Below are 17,467 nucleotides of genomic sequence, written 5' to 3'. Positions count from 1 at the left end.
TTAATTGGCTCCTTATGCAAACCTGGAACATCTAAGCAGCAAATATATCAAGATGTTCTTTATTCATTACAGCTCATCAGTCAATACTACCATCGCTCAATTCTAATCAGTAAGCTTCAAGACCTCCCACCATTGAACACATCTACATGGAGCACTTTCCTTGGGCCTCCTCGACAAACTCTGTAAGATTGGTTAGACAGGGCCTGTTGACTATCCATAATCAGTCCCTATATATATCCGGTCCCTTACAATATCTTCCAACAATTTATAGGCTCACAGCCTATAATTTCCTGTCTTATTTTTGGAACGTTTCTTCAACAACAGAATGACATTAGCTAGCCTCCAATCCTCTGGCACCTCACCTGTGGCTAAGGATATTTTAAATACCCCTGCAATTTCTGCACTTGCCTCCCACAAGGTCCGAGGGAATACTTTGTCAGGCCCTCGGGATTTGCCTCAATTTGCTTCAAGACAGCGAACACCTCCTCGTCTGTAATCTGTAAACAGTTCATGAACCCACTGAGCTTTGTCTCACTTCCATTGACTCTGGGTCCGTCTCCAGAGTAAATGAAGATGCAAAAAATCCAGTTAAGATCAAACCCATTTCTTTTGGCTCTGTGTATAAGTGACCTCTCTGATCTTCCAGAGGACCAATTTTGTCACATACTACCCTTTTGATCTTCATGTATCAGTGGAAACCCTTGGGATTCTCCTTCACCTTAATGTTAGAACAACACCATGCCTTCTTTTAGACCTCATGATTTCCTTCTTAAGTGTCTCTTGCATTTCTTATTTTCCTCAAGTACCATTTGCTTCTTCCTGCCTATACCTGCTATGCATCTCCTTTTTACTTAACTAGGCCTTAACATCTCGTTAAAGCCAAGGGTCCCTAAATCTGTTATCCCTGTCTTTTATTCTGACCAGAAAATACAAACTCTGTACTCAAAATTTCTCCTTTGAAGTCCTTCCACTTACCAAGTACACCTTTGCCAGAAAACAACCCAACTCAATCTACACTTGACAGATCCTTTCCGATCCCATCAAAATTGGCCTTCCTCCAGTTTAGAATTTCAATCCAAGGACCAGGCCTATCCTTCTCCATAATGATCTGGAAACAAATGGAATTATAATCACGAAATGCGAAGTGTTCCCCTACATAAACTTCTGTCACCTACCCTGTCTCATCCCCTAATAGAAGATTTAGAATCGCACATTTTCTATTTGGGGCTCCAATGTACTGATTAGGGGAACTTACCTCAACACATTTGACAAACTCGATCCCATTCAGCCCTTTTACAGTATGGGAGTTCCAATCAATATGTGGAAAGTTAAAATCACCTGCTATCACAATCTTATGTTTCTTGCAACAATCTGCGATCTCTCTGCAAATTTGTTCCTCTCAATCCCACTGACTGTTAGGGGATCTATTACATCATTCCATTGATATGGTCATCCCTTTCTTATTTCTCAATTCCAACTATGTAGCCTCAGTAGACAGACTCTCCAGTCTGCACTGCTGTGACATTTTTATTAACTAGTAATGCCACCACTCCCCCTGTAATCCCTTCCGCTCTGTCATATCTAAAACAACAGAATCCTGAAACATTGACCTGCCAGTCCATCAAACCATAAAACACAGGAGCAGAATTAGGCCATTCAGCCATTGTGTCTGTTCTCCATTTCATCATGGCTGATTTATTATCCCTCTCAACCCCATTCTTCTGCCTTCACTATGTTCTATGTTCTATGTCGCCTTTGATGGATTGACTAATCAAGAACCTGTCAACCTCCGCTTTAAATATACCCAGTGTCTTGGCATCCACAGCCATCTGTAGCAATATAGTCCATAGATTCACTACCCTCTGCCTAAAGAAATTCCTCCTCATCTGTTCTAAATGGATGTCCTTCTATTCTGACGTTCTGCCCTCTGTTGCTAGACTCTCCTATCACTCCCCCATTGCTGTAATACCATGGACACTTATCTTGTTAAGCAGCCTCATGTGTGGCACCTTGTCAAAGGCCTTCTGAAAATCCAAGTTAACAATATCCATTGACTCTTCTTTGTCTATCCTGCTTGATATTTCTTTTAAAAATTCCAACAGATTTATCAGGCAAGATTTTCCCTCAAGGAAACCATGCTTTTATCATGTGCCTCCAAGTACTCTGAAACTTCATTCTTATTAATGGACTCCAACATCTTCCCAACCACTGAAGTCAGGTTAACTGGCTTCATTTCTGCTCCTCCTGCAAACAAGTCTCTCTCTAACAGCTATAATGTGCTGATATGCTGACCCATGCTCTAAGCTCATTCACTTTTTCTGCAATGCGCCCTGCACTGAAATATACAGAACTCAGAACGTTAGACCCACCATGCTCAATCTTGTGATTCCTGTCTTTCTATGTAAGCTTAACAACATCTTCCCCCACAACCATTCCACTGTCTGCTCTGGCACTCTGGTTCTCATCCCCCTGCAACTCTAGTTTAACCACAACCCCCCTCCCCCCCCCCCCCCCCCCCCCCACACACACACCACCGCCGTGGAGCACTAGCAAAACTTTCCACCTGTACAGGTCCCACCTTCCCTGAAAGAGAGCCAAATGATCCAAAACTCTGAAGACCTCCTTCTTGCTCCATCTTCTTAGCCATGCATTGAACTGTATGATCTTCCCATTTCTGGCCTCACTAACACTGGGCACGTGTAGTAATCCTGTGATCACAGTAATCCTGGAGATCCTGTACTCTAACTTAGCACCTGACTCCCTGAACTCACTTTGTTGGACCTCCTCACCCTTTTTAGCCATGTTATTTTTACCAACGTGGACCACTGCCTCTAGCTGCTCGCCCTCCCACTTAAGAATGCTGTGGCCTTGACCCAAGATGTCCCGGTCTCTGCTCCCTGAGATGCAACATACCAACCAGGATCTCATTCTTGTCCACAGAGCCTCCTTTCTGTTCCCCTAACCAATGAATCTCCTATCATTATGGTTTGCTTCTTCTCCCGCCCTTCCCTTCTGAGCCACCGAGCCAGACACAGTGCCTGAGACCTGACAGCTGTGGCTTGCCTCTGCTTGGTGTCCAAAGCGGTACACCGGTTGTTGAAGGGAATAGCCGCAGGGGTACTCCGCACGCGCTGCCTATCTCCTTTCCTCCTGCTTTACGGTCACTCATCATCCGGAGTTCATCCAGCTGCAGCTGCAATTCCCGAACACAGTCTGGATGCACTTCCTGCAGGTATAGTTGTCAGGGACACTGGAGGTCTCCCTGCCTTCCCCATTCGCAAGAAGAGCATTCCACTGTCCTTCTGGCATACCCACTACCCTAACTGCACAAAAAGAAAGAAAAATTAAATTTTAAAAAATCTACCTTCAGCCATTGTCTCTCCTCACCAAAGCCTGACCTCTTCCCTAATACTGGTCACTCACACAATGTCTGATCACTTAAAACTAACTTTTTCTTTATTGGTCCCTGCCAAGTGCCTAATTATGCACAATCCAACGTCTCCTTGGGAACTGTGGTGCACAGAATGTCCTGACTTTTGAACTCACTCTCCCATTATGTAGTCCAACATCTAATAGGGAAATGGGGCCAAATGTTCTTCTACTCTCAAGCCAAGGGCAGTAGCTCCTCTGAACTCACAGTGCTAAGCTTTTTTCTGAATATTATCTTTTAAAATACCATCCATAAATCAAGGTGGTATATACAGATAGGTATCGGAAAAATGCCAGCAACATCATGAAAGATACCATCTACCCTGCTTAAGGACTGTTTGTCTCATAACCATCAGGGAGGAAGTTACATTTCATTCACCCAGGACCACAAGACACAAAAACAGTTACTTTCCTCGAGCAGCAAAGTTAATTAACACCTCAATCACTAACACAACCCCCAACCAACACTACCTCATCATTTCCTGTAAAAGGCACCTCATGACAGACACTCTTGTGCCTCACATGGTTTTGTGGATATATAATCAATCTATTTATATACTGTAAGCTATCTTGTGTATTTGTATTTATCATCTTTTTTTTATTTTATTGTGCTTTTCTTGTGCTGCATTGGATCTCGAGTAAAAATTATTTCATTCTCCTTTAGACTTGTGTACTGGAAATGACATTAAACAATCTTGAATCATATGCTTTTGAAAAGTGACATTTTGTTTTCCCTTATTTAGAGAACAAATGTTTTCTCTTTGTTGTTAAATGACTGATGATACTGAGGTATTAAATTTAGCTCTACAGTATTTAGCGTGACATCTATAATACAAAAGCATATACCAAAAGATATAGGAGCAGAATTAGGCCATTTGGCCCCTCGACTCTGCTCCACCATTTCATCATGGCTGATCCATTTCCCTCTCAGTGCCAGTCTCCTGCCTTTGCCCCACAGCCCTTCACGCCCTGACTATTCGAGAACCTACCAACCTCTGCCTTGAATATACCCAATGGCTTATTTCCACAGCTGCTTCAGGCAAAATTTTCAGATTTACCACCTCTGGCTAAAGAAATTGTTCCTCACCTCTGGTCTAAATGGACCCCCTCTATTCTGAGGCTGTGCCCTCAGGTCCTACCCCACCATAGGAAACATACACTCTATCGAGGCCTTTCAACATTCAATAGGTTTCAATGAGATCACCCGTCATCCTTCTGAGTCCCAATGAGTACAGGCCAAGGACAATCAATCGACCTTCATTTGGAAACCCCTTCATTCCAGAATCATTCTCATAAACATCCTCCAAACCCTCTCCAATGTCAGCACATTCTTTCTTAGATAAGGGCCCAAAACTGTTCACAAGACTCCAAGTGAGGCCTTACCAATGCCTCATAAAACCTTAGTATTACATCCTTGCATTTATAGAAACATAGAAAACCTACAGCACAATATAGGCCCTTCGGCCCACAAAGTTGTGCCAAACATGTCCCTACCTTAGAAATTACTAGGCTTACCCATAGCCCTCTATTTTTCTAAGCTCCATGTACCTATCTAAAAGTCTCTTAAAAGACCCTATCGTATCCGCCTTCACTACCATTGCCAGCAGCCCATTCCACACACTCACCACTCTCTGCATAAAAAAACTTTCCCCTGACATCTCCTCTGTACCTACTCCCAAGTACCTTAAACCTGTGCCCTCTTGTGCTAGCCATTTCAGCCCTGGGAAAAAGCCTCTGACTATCCACATGATCAATGCCTCTCATTATCTTGTCCACCCCTATCAGGTCACCTCTCATCCTCCATCGCTCCAAGGAGAAAAAGCCGAGTTTACTCAATCTGTTTTCATAATGCATGCTCCCCAATCCAGGCAACATCCTTGTAAATCTCCTCTGCACCCTTTCTATGGCTTCCACATCCTTCCTGTAGCATAGTACTCCAAGTGGGATCTGACCAGGGTCCTATATAGCTGCAATATTACCTCTCAACTCCTAAATTCAATTCCACTATTAATGAAGGCCAATACACCATATGCCTTCTTAACCACAGAGTCAACTTGTGCAGCTGCTTTGAGCATCCTATGGACTCAGACCCCAAGATCCCTCTGATCCTCCACACTGCTAAGGGTCGTACCATAAATACTATATTCTGCCATCATATTTGACCTACCATAATGAACCACTTCACACTTCTCTGGGTTGAACTCCATCTGCCACTTCTCAGCCCAGTTTTGCATCCTATCAATGTCCCGCTATAACCTATGACAGCCCGTCACACTATCCACAACACCTCCAATCTTTGTCTCATCAGCAAATTCACTAACCTCCACTTCCTCATCCAGGTCATTTATAAAAATCACGAAGAGTAAGGGTCCCAGAGCAGAACCCTGAGACGCTCTACTGGTGACCGACCTCCATGCAGATATGATCCGTCCACAACCACCCTTTGCCTCCTGTGGGCAAGCCAGTTTTGGATCCATAAAACAATGTCCCCTTGGATCCCATGCCTCCTTACTTTCTCAATAAGCCATACATGGGGTACCTTATCAAATGCCTTGCTGAAATCCATATACACTACATCTACTGCTCTTCCTTCATCAATGTGTTTAGTCACATATATTCTAGTCCTCTCAAAATGAACATGAACATTGCATTTGCCTTCTGCACCGCTGACTTATCTTGCAAATTAACCTTTAGGGAATCCTGCATGAGTCCCTTTGCACCTCAGATTTTTGAATCTTCTCTCCTTTTGGACAATAGTCTATGCTTTTATTTCTTCTACAAATGTGCATGACCGTACACTTCCTGACACTGTATTCCATAGCTTTCTAGAACTAGGATAATCGGATATGTTTTATATAATTTGTGAAATTTTTAATTCACCAATGACTCATTGTTCGTATATATAATAATCCTGTGATAATTAAGGAGATCTCTTCCATGGATAATTTATTTCTTCAATTTTCTCAAAGCTGAGCTTGATATTACTAATGTATTCAATTTGTTCAAAGAAATATGAAGAAAGATTAGCTTTGTATTTGTTAACTGATATGCTGAGTATGCAGTTTTGCACGTTTCCTACATGAAAGCACACAGTCATAGGTGCTAGAAATGATTTCAAGGCTACTTGCATATTGCTGTGAAGTGGCACATTGTGTCTCAAATACAATTGGATCCTTGTTGGTGAGCCATTAAGGCATACTCGCCAAGATAAGTGAACCTTGGCCCAGATAAAACAGTTTGAGACATTGTATACCAATGTTAACTGGCAGCATATGTTTTAAGATTTGAAAAATTTAAGAACGTGCCTGGAACTTCATTGTAAAGTACTGACTAAAAGTTTTTTTTTCAAATTGCTATTTAAAGATTGGCTTTATTTGTCACGTGTATATGGAAATATCAAAACATACAGTGAACTGCCTGGCTTGTGTCATTGTTTGCGATGTGCTGAGTGACCCACGTGTTGGCACACTTCCAGCATCAACATAATATGGCCGCAGCTCACTGTAGGGTACCCTAACCCTAACCGTACTCTTTTGGAATGCAAGAGGAAACTGGATCACCTAGACAAGACTCATGTGGTCCCAGGGAGAATGTACAAACTCCTTACAGACAGCAGCAGGAATCAAAACCCAATCAGTGGTCACTGGCACTGTAAAGTGGTTGTGCTAATGACTATGTTACCAGGTTACCCCATTTTCTCCAGAAATTCAACAGGTTACTCCCAACTGTAAGACATCCTGGTGCGTAATATTGTATATGAGGATAATAACATTCCCCATGAACAGAAGATTCTGCAGATGCTGGAAATCCAGAATTACACATACAAAATACTGGAAGAACTCAGCAGGTCAGGTTGCATCTATGGAAAGGACTAAACAGTCGACATTTAGGGCCAAGAACCCTTCATCAGGCCTTAACCCAAAAAGTTGGCTGTTCATTCCTTTCCGCAGATGCTGCCTGACCTTTTGAGTTCCTCCAGCATTTTGTATGCATTAGTCCTATTAGCGCATTGTGGAAGAACTTGGATCACATTGCAATAGGACTATTCATTGTTGGACACTCCCAGGACAAACAGGTCTTCTGAACATGGGATAGCTGATATGCAAGTCAATTAATTATCTATAATTCATTGAAGGAAGCCCTTCTCCATATTGTACCAGCTTTACACGTACCACCATTACCCAGTCTTGGCACTATTCATTTAAACCTTCAATCTCAGAGTGTGTTGGTCTGAAATGTCGACGATCATTCCCTCCATAGATGCTGCCTGACCTACTGAGTACCCCCACCATTTTTTGTGTGTTCCTAATGCCACTATGAATTACCTCAATCATCTACAAAGTGATTGAAGCCATCATCAATGATGCTATCAAGCAACACTTGCACTCTAATCACTTACTCATTAATGTCCAGTTTCGAGTTTGCCAGGATTACTTTGCACAAACATGGACCAATGTACTGAATGACATGTTAGACTGGGAACGGAATGTCAAATTGAAATAGTTGGCGACTGGGAAATCCCACCTTTTGTGGCAGATGGAGCAAAGGTACTCGACAAAGCAGTCGCCCTGTCTATGTCAGGTCACACCGATATGGAGAAGGCCACACTGATTCTGCTTCACAGGTAGCATCGGATACAGCAGATGATCCTGACAGACTCGCAGGTGAAGTGTTGCCCCACCTGGAAGGACTATTTGGGGTCTGAATGGTGGTAATGGAGGAGGTGTAGGGGCAGCTGTAGCTCTTGTCCCACTTGCAGGGATAACTGCCTGGAGGGAGAGAAGAAAGGCTGCTTTTTTTTAATCTACTGAGTATAATTTACTCTGTTGAGTATAATTGTTGCCATGTTGGCATAGCATTTAGTCCAACACTATTACAGCACGGGCCATCAGCATTTGAGTTCAATCCCAGTGTCCTCTGTACGGAGTTTGTATGTTCTCTCCACAGTCCAAAGACATACAAGTTAGAAGGTTAATTGCTCATTGTAAATTGTCCCGTGATTAGGTTAGGGTGAAACCTGTGTATTGCTGGAGGCTCAGCTCAAAGTGCCGAAAGGGCCTGTTCCACACTGTATCTCGAAATAAAATAACATAAAAATAAAACAATTATGAAATATATGCAACAATTAACTGAGATGAAGTTTGTTTTTAAAGTGGCTACCCAACGTTTCAATGTTCAATGTTTATCCGTGTTCTGATGTCAGCGTCTTTTGCCTTTTGACTTTAATTGATACACACTGAAAGAACAAATGTTTCTTTCAGTGCATTGCTGAAACAGAATATTACGTTATTATACTAAATGGTACTGAATGTCTTGAGCAATATAGTTCAGTTTCGTCTTTCTTTGCAGTCTTTGCTTCACTGTTGCTGCGATAACATTTTGGAAGGCGGTGTCACTGATTTATTTTTCCACTTCTGAGGCAGGATTTCTTAGCTTTCTGGTTGAGAAGATGCACATAAAGGAAATCCTGAGGAGGCTATGGCTATTGGAATTAGATGAATTAGGCCACTTCTTTCGCGCACTCCCTCCTCCAGCTCTAGTGGGAATTGCTTCATTCACAGCTATTGTAGCATATTGGCTAGCGACCAGACCCAAAGCCCTGAAGCCGCCTTGTGATCTTTCACAACAGTCCATGGAAATTGAGGTAAGCCCAGTCTATGGCCGCATGACATGAATAAAACATGTTATATGTCACTAATTTACCTTTTATTAGATTGTAGCCTAACATAATTTAAATGATGTCCCAGCATTTATGCAGATATGAACCTAAGTGCGTTTTGGATTAATGTAGTTTTTTGATTAGCCCTCAGAGTACTGTAATGATCTTGAATTCATATGCAATAACTCCCACAAGAGTGATCATAATAGAATAAGTTAATTATCTCTGTTCTGTATTAACCTTTGTGATAAAATAGGATTTGTGATAAAGCATCAATACACCAGCAGTTATTAAAATATTTTTAAAAACTGATAAAATCTCTGGTCACAGTTATAATTATTTCACATTTGCTTCCAATACCTTGTGGCATATTAACTACAGTCCAAGCAAATGATGCATTTAAAGCTTCATTAGTTTCACAGTTTGCTGCTAATTGTGTTAAAGCAATATACTGCACAAAAACAGGCTCTTTAACCCACCAAATTTCTCTGACCACTACTCACCTATTTGTAGTCATTTTACTCATGGGAATCAAACATGGTTACAAGGTCTAGATGTCACATTGACACACAGGAAGTTAGGTGTGACCTCAAGTCACTGGACTTGTAAGACTACAGCTCTACTTTTTGTGTCACATGTCAATAATTTTGACGTTTTTTTCTTTGACCTGGGGGAATTGCATGAATAATGCCTAGCACTTCATACAAAAAGGGAAGCTAAGGTAAAAATTTCAGCAAATAGAGGATTATGTAAATCGACAAACCCAGAACTAACTAGTCTGTGACACTATGGATTTACAATAATTTACAATAATAAGGAGAGCTGTATAACTCACCCCCTTCTCCCTTAGGCCACAGACTTATCAATCACCCCTGCTGTGGACCACTTCTACAAAGAAGGGATCCGTATGCTCCACGACTGCTGGACTAAGTGCATACATGTAGGAAGACACTACGCTAAAGAATAAATGTGCTAGATTTTCTAAAATTGACTCCTTCTGCATTAGGCCACGAACTTATCAATCACCCCTCATACTACTCTGTTCTAAAATAAATAGATGTATGTATAGTACTTAATATAAAATTCATTTTTGTTTGTGGAAACTACTATGATAAATGCTGCAGCCACTAAAGAAAAGAAATGAAATAAGTGCAAAGTTATGTTTGGTTCTTCATCTTAAGCAGAGTTCTGAAGAAAGGACAGAGAAAGAAACATCCTCTAATATTAAGGGGAAAACATGTGAGGAAGAAAGAAATAACCATTTTCAAAGAAAAGGTGTTTTAGTTTCTTTCTTGCTTCAGCTTGACAGAAGACAGTTCATTTTCATTTCAGTAAAGCTATCCAAATTACTAATTCATTATAATATTTCAAAACATCTATCCCCAATAATCCAAGGAAGAACAAGCTACAGTACTTACTTAAGAAGTGCATATCATCAGATAAGGACATATAATTTATATTTTGGGCCGACATTGCAAATAGACAGCTTGTCAACTTGTAGAGCTGCATCAGCCTTTGAACCTGCTAGGTTGCTTATCAGTATTTCACAAAAAAAAACTGGATGTTGTCAGTATCAAACCATCAGTTTTAAATGGGACTGAAACAATGCAGAATCAAGTCTCATGGCATTGAGGATAATAATTAATCAGATATTATATTCTCCTGCCTGTTGGATGGCATTTGTTTCAAATGAACTGTTGATTTGAAATATAACCTAATCCAAGATGGTGTGAAAGTGATACATGATTTAAAGTTATTTCTTATAATTCAGCCTTACAAAGATTCTTTCTGCATGCTTATACTAATGCAGTATATTGCTTTGTTTCATAGGGTTCTGAACAAGCTCGCAGATCTGTTTTAGGTGATAGCCCCAAGCTAATGACCCACTATCATGATGATGCAAGGACCATGTATGAAGTATATCAACGTGGATTGTATATATCAGGCATGTTTCTAACTTCCAGACTATATTTCCACTTTAATGTGGAAGAATTGTTTCTAGACATTAGAAGACTGATATTTAATTATTAATAATAATGCATCAAATAAAACTGAGATGAAGCAGCCCAAAGATGCTCAATTCTTCAGAACAATGTCAGGTTTCAATTATGGCATTTATGTTCAGCACAGTTGTAATTAAACATAGTTCCACTCCTTGGATCACATCATAACCAATTCCTTCACTCTCATTCCACCTCACGTGATATCCCTTTCCTTAATTTTTGTTCCTTTTTTTTAACCTTTTCCCCACTCTCTTTAAAGATGTTGGGTTTAATCGTTTAGCTGTCCTCTCAAGTTTGTGTCCTTCTTACAATTGCAACGTGATGACGTGAAAGCCAGGATCTTAGCCATAGAGAAGTTCTAAGAGCAGATGGATTTGTTTTTATTGGCAGCACAGTGGAAAGAGTTGTTCAGAGGAAGCTGTCCAGATTACTAGCTTTTTTCCTCTTCCTCCTTTATCTCTCTGCCCATCCTGTCACCGTCCTGGTCTTCTGCTCTCTGCCTCCTCCTCCACAGTTGCTCTGTGTATGTCCGACCTCTCACTAAAACTACCAGAAATCTTGAATCTGTCTCTGTCAAGCACCAGGTCATCTTGAGCAAACAGCGTAATTCTTGTTTGAGAACGCCAATGTCTAACCTATTCCATTTTTTGATTTTTGTTGCGTGCTCTTGCTTGTATACATTGGTTGCACATCAGAGTCATGGTTTATTGCAATGACTCAAGTGTGGAAGGCTGTAGCATAAAACCTTCATGATTGTCACCACGGTTTTAGGCATTGATCATACATCATACATCGAGCACCAGCTAGATAATGATGGAAATGAATCCCTGTCAGTGGTAGTAATCTCCAGATTGACACATGAATTCAAAGACACTCTGCACCCCTCCAGTTAACCTAGTTGTTACTTACAGATGTCTACTCTGCATATTTGATGGGATAGAAGTGTGACATTTACTAAAGCCCTCACCAGATAAGCTGAGGTGATTCATGCTAGTATAGAGGATGTGCACTTTGGTAACAGTATTGGAAACTATCCAGTGAATGAAGTGCATACATAACATTGGCACAAGACCCAAACTTTGTGCCCAGTAACCACAGTGGCATAGTGACTTAGCTAGAAAGTATTTTTATCAATGTCATTTTACCTACTACTCCTCCTTGATTTAACAATTACATCTTTGATTTGCCACGAGGTTCATCTGAGAAGATCAGCTTGTATTTAGAAATATAAAACATCTGAGCATTTCTTCTCTGTTTAGGTGATGGTCCTTGTTTAGGATTCAGAAAACCAAAATGCCCTTATCAATGGCTTTCGTATAAAGAGGTAAGACAACATTTGAAGGAGTCATTTGAAAGACAGCTAGTCTTTTCACTCAGTGGCATGTAATAGTCTAATTAGTTTCTTGATTTCAACGATGCTTCTGGGCTGTGGAGGTTTGATCGTTGAGTCATTCAAAATACAGTTTCAAAGATATCAAAGGAACTGATGGGGTTTCAGAAAGCACTGGAAAATGGTGCTGAAATAAATCAGCCATTTTCTTGCTGAACGGCATAGCAAACCCACGGAGCCAAACGAGGTACATACTTCTAATTGTATATTTCCATATGTTAAGACTACCTGGAAATAATTATTTGTCTATTATACATATTCACTTGCAGAATGCTAAAGTGAATTAAAAATAGTACTGATATTGATTTTTCAATGGCATTGAAGCTGTACATTTTCAGCAACATTTTTGGGTTACCACAGCCAATTGAGCTATTGCTTGAATTACAGTGATCCTTTTCCAGAGTTTGCATGTTCTCCCTGTAACCCTGTGGGTTTCCCCTACATATTCCAGCTTCCTCCTACATCTCAAAAATATGTGAGTTGGGTTTTCAGTTGCCCTTAAAGATTTGTCACATGTACGTCAAAACATACAGGGAAGAGTAACATTTGCACCAAATCAAATCAGCAAAGATTGTGTTGGCAGCCTGCAAATGTTGCCACACTTCCAGTGCCAACATCACATGTTCACAACTCACTGACCCTAACCGCTCATCTTCAGAATGTGGGAGGAAACCCTAGCACCCAGGGGAAACCCACGTGGCTAAGGAAAGAACATATAAGCTTCTAACAGCGATTGGAATTGAACCACAATCTTACAGCCAGCACTGTAACACATCACACTAACTGCTTCACTACTGCAATGTCCCACATGTAGGTGAATTGTAGAACAGAAGAAGTTGATGAGGACATAGAAAATTAAAACAGGATTTGTGTATATAGGTGCTCGATGATCAACATGAGCACCTTCTGCTAAAGGGCCATGCTATCTCTCTATGATTATAACACTGAACTCCTGTACACATGGAGGTCATATCATTTATGTTTGAAAGTGTTATCAGATGGAAAAGTAACATTCCATAAAAGGCCATATATAGTATAGGGCAACACTGCTTAATTGGTTTTCTTTGGTCTGAATATATGACAAAAGCAATATTATTTTCCTCACAGGTTACCAACAGAGCCATGGATTTGGGATCTGGACTCCTCCAAAAAAACTGCAGATCATCACCAGACCAATTCATAGGTGTATTTGCTCAAAACAGGCCTGAGGTGAGAAAATTGTTTCAGCCAGTATTTTGTGGTACTTCTATTAAAAAGAAACTTAATTTGATGTTTGTTTGTATGCATGAAGTTTTGTTTCTTTTTGTTGTTTATTTTTGTGTTTTTATAATTGCAACTTCTCACCAGTGGATTATTGCTGAGCTGGCATGCTATACCTACTCCATGGTGGTAGTGCCACTTTATGACACACTCGGACCCGAAGCCATTCGCTACATTATTAACACAGGTAAAAAAAACAACACCATTCTTAAAACTATACATTGTTTATTCAACTTAAATGCCAATTTAAAAAAAGGTGAAATCAAAGGATCCTTAACTTTAAGGGGTTTGAAGTAACTATTTTCCTGCAGAATGTGCAGTAGATATTTCTTTGAAAGACAAATAGCTTCACACTCATGGAAAAACAATTAAATGTAAAAATTGTATTTTATTCATTAATGAAAATAATAATCAAATATTTATTTTAAATGAATTACTCTAAACAGATTGCTTTGGAAAACAAGTTTTCCTCAAAAAAAAGTTCTCAGTAACAATGGAACATTTTAATATTTTATAAATCGTAAACTACAATTTGCTTCTTGTTTTATGGGAAGAATTATAAGAGGTCTGGAAGTGTGCATACTCTTACCCCAACTGGGACAAAGATGGCTTCATGGGATCTTGCATTTATTCATATCTTTTGAATTATCACTAGTGAATTATGTGATTTGTTGACTCTTGGTTTATAGGACCAAACGATAAAAGTCATTGCTCCACTGTCTTGGAACCCTCTCTTTAGCAGTTCATTGGCAAATATTTTGTAGATTCTGTCCTATTATAACCCTTAGTTTTTGCACACTCTTTCTTTAGGGCATCCTTAAATTGATATAATTCCATTCTTTCCATTGACTGGAACGGATCTAGGATGTAATTCTCCGCTTTAATATTGATTCTGTGCCATTCTTAATGGTGGAAAAAGGAAGGAGGTAAAAAACACATGATGGGAATAAAACTGGATGTAGATTCATACCCAGCACTGGACAGGTGTTAAATAGACTGGGGGTCCTGATGCTTTCCAATTCTGCCAAAACCAAATTTTATTTCCTAAGTTTCTCTGCTTGAATGCTATTCTTCCAGAGCCCAATCATTGATAAAAATGTCTTTATTCGCACCTGATGGTCTGCAGGGTTCTGTTGCATTTTCAATATATTTTTCATTAGCACAAGAATAATTTACAAACATTTTTCTTGTATTTTTCTTATTTTAGAAGATAAAGTCTACATGAAAATCATTTTATTTCACCATGCATGAAAATATATTTGGCAAGCATTCGTCACTGAAGCTAACAATTGACACATTGAAGTAAATTGTAGCATTGCACCGTGATCATGTGATATTTTCATGCTGGAAAAAAAATGCATGGATCTTCTGTCTACTTGAAAAAATTGTTCCAAAGAAGTTTTCATTAAATTGTGCAGGCCATGGCCTCTTCACTTCATGAAAGTATTGCTTGGTTTTAAAGTATATAAATAATTAGTAACAAAACTGCGTCATTGATATTTAAAATCTAAGAATGACTTGTTAATTATTTTAGTAAACCCCACACATCTTGCTACTCAATGCTGTAATTTCCCTGGTTAGATTTAAGTGATATCTGAAATGGGCATCTTCAATTCCATGTTATGAATTTGCCTCTCCCTAAACACTTCCACTTCCAAATGCATGCTGTAAATGAAGCCTTCCCTTTGACCAACGTGTTTCATTTTCCTCTTATAGTGTGACAGAGAGGGTAGAGGGGGTGGGAGCGTGAACAAGATTTTACCAAGCTTCTAGACTTGCTTGTAGCTCTGGAATCTATAATTTCTCCAGAAGCACAATGTGCCACTAAATACATGCACTCCTTTTTAAGCTGAGATATCAACAGTTATCTGTGACAATGTGAAAAAAGCAAGAACTCTTTTGAAGAACGTGGAGAGAAAAGAGACACCAGGCCTGACGGTTGTTGTCCTAATGGATCCATTTGAGGCAGACTTGGTAGAGATGGGAAATGACTGTGGAGTAAATATTCTGGCCCTTCAGGAAGTAGAGGTATGTGATTGATGAAAATGATCAAAGCTGTTCTTAGACAGGTATGCCATGGATTGTGATTGCTACGCCCATGATAATTCCTGATGAAGATGGGATAATTTGACACAGTATAAAAAGAAAGCCTATTTCTGATTGTTTTTCCCTTGAATGAAATATTCTCAGAGCTTGAAGCACCTATGCTGTGGCTTCTGCCATGAACTATCAGGCTGTTCCTTGCACAGTCCACCATCGTGCCTAAGTTCTGGATTCCAGGTTCAACTTCAAGGGAAATGAAGCTGGGGTGAGAGTTCAGTGGTGGGTGGCAACAGAAATTTGGGACAGGGAAGGTGACCGGGCCATCAAGGGTCAGTTCATCTGAGGAACAGTCAGGGTTAATGGAAGGTGACAATAACATTGGGAAGAGTGACATTTGCATATGGAAGGGTGATGAGGATCAGGATAACAATCAGGAATGGAGGTGAGACTTGCGGGCAAATTTAGGGTTGGGCAGATGTTGTGACTGAGAAGGAAGGAATTTTGAATTGTTGAAGAGAGTGATGTAGATGAGGTAAGTATTCAAGTTAAAGAAGACTTACCTCAGGTAGTTTAAACATGATAATACTTAATACCAGTTTTTCCCAAAAATGACTCAGAGTGTATGGACTTTCATTTGATTTCATTTGATGCAGAGGTAAACCACAAACTAATAAATGGCAACATTTACATCTATTAGAACAGAGTTGGATAAAAGCTTATTCAAAAACTTTGCATTTGGGTTTAAAGGTTTTCAAAGGTCGCCACATGAAGGAAAGTAAAGATAGTGAAATATCTTCTCCAGCCAGAAAATTGAAATAAAGACATCAAACCCCAAACTCCCAAGCCCCAACATGCCAATTGGCAATAAGAAAGAATGGTCGAAAACACAGAAAACTGAAGGAGCCCAATATGAACTACAGTTAGCCTGAACTACAATCAGCAGTCCAATCCATAAATCTCAGAGTTTCAATAACATCCTCCAACAGCATTAAGGAGAGCAACTCTCGAACACAGCGGCCTTCTGAGGAGAGTGGCCGCTTGACCTCTGCATTTGACGCTCCCCTCTGCATTCAACCTTCCTCAATGTTTTCATTGGTGAGTAATGGAGTTGATCATGGCCCCGATCATGGTCTCTGAGCTTCTTCTCCTCGAGGTTGCTTATCCTCGTGCTCCACTCCTGCAATTTTCACTCCAGCACTAGATCATTCAATCAATCTCCAAACTGTAAGTCACAGGCTTCAACAACTCCAGAAGCACGTTTAAGATAAAAAGATGTAGAAGACATAGAAAAAGTGAAATAAGTAGTTCTGTGGACTATCTGAAATTTGTCGCCCAAGGAATCGTTATTTGCTGGTGCCATCTTGACCGGAAGTCAAGAATTGAACTGTGTGAATGGTATGCAAGCTGAGGTAGCACTGCAACCTTGGTACATTTGTTAATCAACTAAATGACTAATGATAGTGACTTCCAGAGCAGTCCAGGCCAAGACCACTTGCACAACAGTTTCTATTCTCTCATGATCCTCTAACAAATCACCTTATCTTTGGACCACATTTGTTGCTTTGGCTTACACAGTATACCATCCCCCCCCCAAAAAAAAAAACACAATAGAGGCAAGATAAAGAGATGCAGAAAGGATCCTACTACCGAAGCTCCCTCATCCTAGCTATTCCCGTGTCCCTA

The 17,467-nt window shown here is 40.1% G+C and overlaps 1 protein-coding gene across 7 annotated transcripts in view; it reads left to right on the top strand.

The window, feature by feature from the left end:
• LOC140739162 (long-chain-fatty-acid--CoA ligase 6-like) overlaps window positions 1-17,467 on the top strand; it is a 120,687-nt gene that overhangs the window by 46,438 nt on the left and 56,782 nt on the right. For all 7 annotated transcript variants that reach the window (XM_073067180.1, XM_073067184.1, XM_073067182.1 and 4 more), the window contains 6 exons: window positions 8,853-9,073; window positions 10,919-11,033; window positions 12,351-12,415; window positions 13,589-13,690; window positions 13,829-13,928; window positions 15,591-15,769. In XM_073067180.1, coding sequence (XP_072923281.1) covers window positions 8,853-9,073; window positions 10,919-11,033; window positions 12,351-12,415; window positions 13,589-13,690; window positions 13,829-13,928; window positions 15,591-15,769 — 782 coding nt within the window. The remainder of the gene's footprint in view (window positions 1-8,852; window positions 9,074-10,918; window positions 11,034-12,350; window positions 12,416-13,588; window positions 13,691-13,828; window positions 13,929-15,590; window positions 15,770-17,467) is intronic.

The sequence above is a fragment of the Hemitrygon akajei genome, chromosome 15 (assembly GCF_048418815.1).
Source record: "Hemitrygon akajei chromosome 15, sHemAka1.3, whole genome shotgun sequence".
In the NCBI taxonomy this organism is placed as follows: Eukaryota; Metazoa; Chordata; class Chondrichthyes; order Myliobatiformes; family Dasyatidae; genus Hemitrygon; species Hemitrygon akajei.
This window is presented reverse-complemented; position numbering and strand designations above follow the sequence as displayed.